This window comes from Calidris pugnax, unplaced genomic scaffold (genome assembly GCF_001431845.1).
Source record: "Calidris pugnax isolate Ruff unplaced genomic scaffold, ASM143184v1 scaffold84, whole genome shotgun sequence".
Taxonomy (NCBI): Eukaryota; Metazoa; Chordata; class Aves; order Charadriiformes; family Scolopacidae; genus Calidris; species Calidris pugnax.
This window is the reverse complement of record NW_015090804.1, coordinates 236,179-240,832: the sequence shown is the minus strand read 5'-3', so window position 1 is coordinate 240,832 and position 4,654 is coordinate 236,179. Positions and strand designations below refer to the sequence as shown.

The window sequence follows — 4,654 nt, the reverse complement described above, 5'->3', positions numbered from 1 at the left end:
TTGGGGTCTGATGGAGGGGGGTCACTCCCTGGACCCCATTTTCCTCCCCATTTTGGGGTCTGATGGGGGGGGGTCACTCCATGGACCCCATTCTCCTCCCCATTTTGGGGTTCTGGGGGGGGAGCATCTCCAGGGATGGTGTCCCCAGCACCATATTCCCATATTTTGTCCCCGTTCCCCCCACCCACCCCCCGGCAGCTGCGGGCAGGGTATTTGGGGGATCCCCGTGCCAGATCCCAGCAGGAGGCGGGGGGGGACGAGGGGTTGGGATTTCTCAGGACCCCCCCACCCCGGCTGGAGCTGGGTGGGGGTGTGTTCCCACTGCGGGAGCTGTGGTGTCCACAGGGATGTCCACAGGGTGGGGTTTTGCCCCTTCCCTGGGTGGGGGCTGCAAGGATTTAAGAGCTTTTATTTAAAAGAAGGATCCCCCCCACCTTCCCCTTTAGAAACAAAAGCCATAAATAATTCCCAAACCCGAATTCAGCCCTTGCTTTAAGGGCATTTCCACCACGAAGCCCCTCAGATGCCACCAACACCCCGTTTGTGTCCCCAGAAACCCCGGGGAAGGGGGGACAGCCCTGGCTTATCAGGGTGTCAATGAGGCTCTGGGTGTCTCCACCCTATGCCTGGTCCTCACTCTGGGGCTCTGCACCCCAGGGGTGGGTGGGGGTCCCGGGGGATGGCCCCCACATCTGACCCATAGCCATGTAGACCCCTGGAGAGGGTCCCGGTGGGATGTGGGAGAGGGTCCTGGTGTGTGTGGTCTGGGCAAGGAGCTGAGGACGGGGGCTCTCGAGACATGAGCCACGCGTGTGTGTCCCCCACGTCACACTAGTGTGTCCTTCCACCACATCACACCAGCGTGTGCCCAACCCAACAGCACGTACTCACCACATCACACCACGTCTGTGTGCCCACCACACCAGTGGGTCCCTCACACCCCACCCAGTGTGTGCCCATCCCAACAGCACGTACCCACCACATCTGTGTGCCCATCACACCACACCAGTGTGTCCCCATCCCAACAGCACGTACCCACCACATTTTGTGTGCCCCTTGCACCACACCAGTGTGTGCCCACCTCGCTGGTCACATCACAGCAGTGTGTGCTCACCCCAAGACCGTGTACCCACCACATCACACCACACCTGAGTGCCCATCACACCAGTGTGTCCCTCACACCTCACCAGTGTGTGCCCATCCCAACAACATGTACCCACCACATCTATCTGCACATTACAGTGGGGTGTCCCTCACACCATCCCTCACACCTCACCAGTGTGTGCCCATCCCAACAATATGTACCCACCACATCTATCTGCACATCACACCAGTGTGTCCCTCACACCTCACCAGTGTGTGCCCACCTCATCAGTGCATTCCCATCATTACCACCTCAGACCGTGCCCACCACAGCAGCCCCAAGGTGCGTGCCCAACAAGGCCATGCGTGGGCAGATGTCCCACTCCCTGGAGGGGACAGGCAGGGCTGGGCAATGTCACCAACCCTTGGGACACCCCACAACGGGCGGGCAGGGTTGGGGGATGCCCCCAGCCCCTGGGACACCCCCCACTGATCCTGGCTCTTTTCTTCCCCCAGGAACACTCTTGCTGCAGACGCCCAAGGATCTCCACACCATGACTCTGGCTGGTATGACACTATTTTGGGGGCGCATGTGGGGACAGGGGACACCACCCAACCCAATGAACCCAACCATGGCACCTACCCCATTCTGGGGAACCCTTAGTTTGAGTGGGGACCCATCCAACCGCCCCCCAGGGATGGCCCTACCCTGGGCTAATCCTTGCCCTGGGATATTTGTCCCCTGGGACGGGGTTGTGCATGGGGTGAACACCCCAGCAGAGACATAGCCCATGTGGCCATGAGTAAAGCCCCCCAGCTCTGCATGCCTCAGTTTCCCCTCTGCCCACAGCTTGTTTCCCCTGCCCAGATCACCCTGTTCGCAATATCTGGGCCAACTTTGATGCCAGCCACTGTCCCCATCCCATCCCTTCCCTGGGAAGGACCTCCCCCGGCCCTCCACCACCCCTCTGACCCCAATCCCACCATCTCTTTCCAGCTTACAAAGAGAAGATGAAGGAGCTGCCTCTTGTCTCCCTCTTTTGCTCCTGTTTCCTCTCAGACCCCCTGAACAAGCCGGCGTACACCTATGAAGGTAGGAGACCACCTCCCACTCACGGTCAAGGGGTGCATGGACGGTGGGGGTAGGGGGACAGCACTGCTCCCCCAACCCCATGAGCCCAGCCCTGGCACCTACCCCATGCTGGGGCACCCCTAGTTTCAGTGGGGACCCATCCAAACCTCACCTTGGTATGAGCACTCTCAAACCAAGGTGGGTCCACAGTTGGACCTGGAGGCAGGCGGGCCAGGATGGGATCTGGGGGGGTCTTTGGGAGCCCAACAGCCCCCCTCCACCATGGCTCTTCTGCACGAAGCACCAGGCGTGGGCTCGGTATTTTTAGGCAGACGGCGCCGGGTGATTCAGACTGATTCATGTTGATGGGTCTAGAGGCAGCAGCGGTGGTGGAATGGGATGCCCAGCCTTGGGGGGGCTCCTCCCAGCTGGCTGCAGGGGGGTCTGAGCTTCATGGTCCCATCCCGAGTCCCCAAAGCAGGGCTGAAGTGTCCTGCTTGCTCACATCTCCCTGGGGGGGATGCCTAGCCCCTCAGGTTATCCAAATATTCCCAGCTCAGCCCCCTTGATGGGTGTCTTGGAGCCCCTACCCCAACCCACGATGTTGGGGCTGGACTCCTGAGGTACATTTGGGGTGCAGGGATTTGGGTGGAACCCCTGGAGATTGGGAAAGGTGGTGGCCCATTGAGGGGGCTGTGGGACCCCAGGATGGTTTCCCGATGGGGTGGGATCCATCCGTGCCAGTGGTCAGCCTGGACCCCTCTCCCAGCAGACACGGTAGACCTCACCTGGTGTGTCATCTCCGACATGGAAGTCATCGAGCTCAACAAGCGGACCTCGGGACAGTCCTTTGAGGTCATCCTGAAGCCCCCATCATTCGATGGCATCCCTGAGTTCAACGCCTCCCTGCCCCGGCGGCGTGACCCATCCCTAGAGGAGATCCAGAAGAAGCTGGAGGCAGCAGAGGAGAGGAGGAAGGTAAGTCCAGCATCTCATGCACAGTACCACAGCATGGGGACACACAACCTTGCACTTGGGGTGCTCAAAAGCAAGGTGCACCCACCTTTGGGGATGTTGATAAGTTTGGAGGGGATGGTTTTGACTGGGAGGGCAAGGAACCCATGGTCCACATGGCCATGGTGTCCGCTTTGCCCATGCAGTACCAAGAGGCTGAGCTGCTGAAGCATCTGGCAGAGAAGCGGGAGCACGAGCGGGAGGTCATCCAGAAGGCCATCGAGGAGAACAACAACTTCATCAAAATGGCCAAAGAGAAGCTGGCACAGAAGATGGAGTCCAACAAGGAGAACCGGGAGGCCCATTTAGCGGCCATGCTGGAGCGCTTGCAGGAGAAGGTGAGAGCATGTTGAGGAGGGAGGTGGGATGCCCTGGGACACCGATCCAGGAGGGTGTCACAGGACACCTGGGCACCCTGCATGGCTTTTGGGATGGCATTTTCCCTTGGGGACACCACCAAAGGGGGAAGTCCCTCTTCCATTCCCCCTATGCAGCAATATCCACGTGTAATGTCCCACCTGGGGTGGGAGGTCCTGCCCGGGGACCCACCGAGCCTGATATGGGGCTCATGAGCGGTTGGTGGGTGGAGAGCTGGGACCCATATCTCATCTTTTGCTTTCCCCGTGTCCCACCGTGACGTTCTTGACCCACTGCTGGCAATTTTTCCACCTCCTGGGTGGTAGATCTTCCCTTGGTCCCTTCCCCAGAGGCTGTGGAGCCCTCAGCTCTCCAGTGGAGCTGGAGGGGTCTGTGCTGCCACGATAGGAGAAGCTTCCACCCTGCCAGCCTGTGCAGACCTCTTCTCTCTCCCCGAAGCAGGTCTGTTCCCAACCTCAGCATGGAAGGTCCCACCCTCACCACCTCCAGCTCCCTCCAAAACATCCCTTCTGCAAGGAGCTCGCCCAGTGCCCTTCTCCAAACGCCTCAGCTAGCCTTGGGTCAGAGGCAGAGAGCACGAGATAATGAAGGACAATCCGAGCTAACCCCATCTCCTTGGGGCTCCCGGTCCATCCCGTCTGGTTGACGTCTACCTCCTAGCTAGAGGGCGAGGACAATCTGTCCCTGAGTGCCTCCACAGTCCTTAAAACACCCCAGGGGAGGAGAGGACGCTGTTGACCCATCAGTGGTGGTGTCCCCCTCCGGGGATGAACCTCGCCAACGCCCTCGTGCCTTCGAACCCCTCCGAAGCCGCTGGCCCACCCGTGGGGACCCCGAAGTCCGTCCAGCTAACGCGTGTCCTCCCCCCTCCTCCTTCCCTCCAACTCCCCCATCCCCTCCCACAGGACAAACACGCGGAAGAAGTGAGGAAAAACAAGGAGCTCAAGGAAGAAGCCTCCAGGTAAAGAGGCGATGGTTGGACTGACAGCTCCGGGGAGGTGGCGGAGGCTGCCGCAGCGCAAGGTCCGGATGGTGGAAGGGTGGACGTTCCTCTGCTTTCTTTGTTCGTGAATGTAAAGAGTTGACCAGTGAAGCCATCCTATTCGT

At 59.9% G+C, this 4,654-nt stretch overlaps 1 protein-coding gene across 4 annotated transcripts; it reads left to right on the top strand.

The window, feature by feature from the left end:
* The first annotated feature begins 1,536 nt into the window (after positions 1 to 1,536).
* LOC106885614 (stathmin-4-like) lies at positions 1,537 to 4,648 on the top strand. Of its 4 annotated transcripts, none has more exons than XM_014937953.1 (5): positions 1,537 to 1,650; positions 2,081 to 2,176; positions 2,928 to 3,133; positions 3,316 to 3,507; positions 3,989 to 4,444. In XM_014937953.1, the coding sequence occupies exons 1-5, from the start codon at positions 1,545 to 1,547 to the stop codon at positions 4,130 to 4,132; spliced, it is 744 nt and encodes a 247-aa protein (XP_014793439.1). In that variant the 5' UTR covers positions 1,537 to 1,544; the 3' UTR covers positions 4,133 to 4,444. The 4 variants fall into 4 exon arrangements, with proteins under 4 accessions (XP_014793439.1, XP_014793438.1, XP_014793441.1 ...); XM_014937952.1 differs by having other exon boundaries at positions 2,925 to 3,133; XM_014937955.1 differs by lacking the exon at positions 3,989 to 4,444 and adding an exon at positions 4,453 to 4,648 and having other exon boundaries at positions 1,538 to 1,650.
* Positions 4,649 to 4,654: the final 6 nt, after the last annotated feature.

Excerpts from the sequence above, each read along its gene's own strand:
- LOC106885614 (XM_014937952.1), top strand. The coding sequence starts at position 1,545 with ATGCCCCCAGCCCCTGGGACACCCCCCACTGATCCTGGCTCTTTTCTT. Across the intron at positions 1,651-2,080 it reads CCACACCATGACTCTGGCTG|CTTACAAAGAGAAGATGAAG; the intron begins GTATGACACTAT and ends ATCTCTTTCCAG. Across the intron at positions 3,134-3,315 it reads CAGCAGAGGAGAGGAGGAAG|TACCAAGAGGCTGAGCTGCT; the intron begins GTAAGTCCAGCA and ends TTGCCCATGCAG.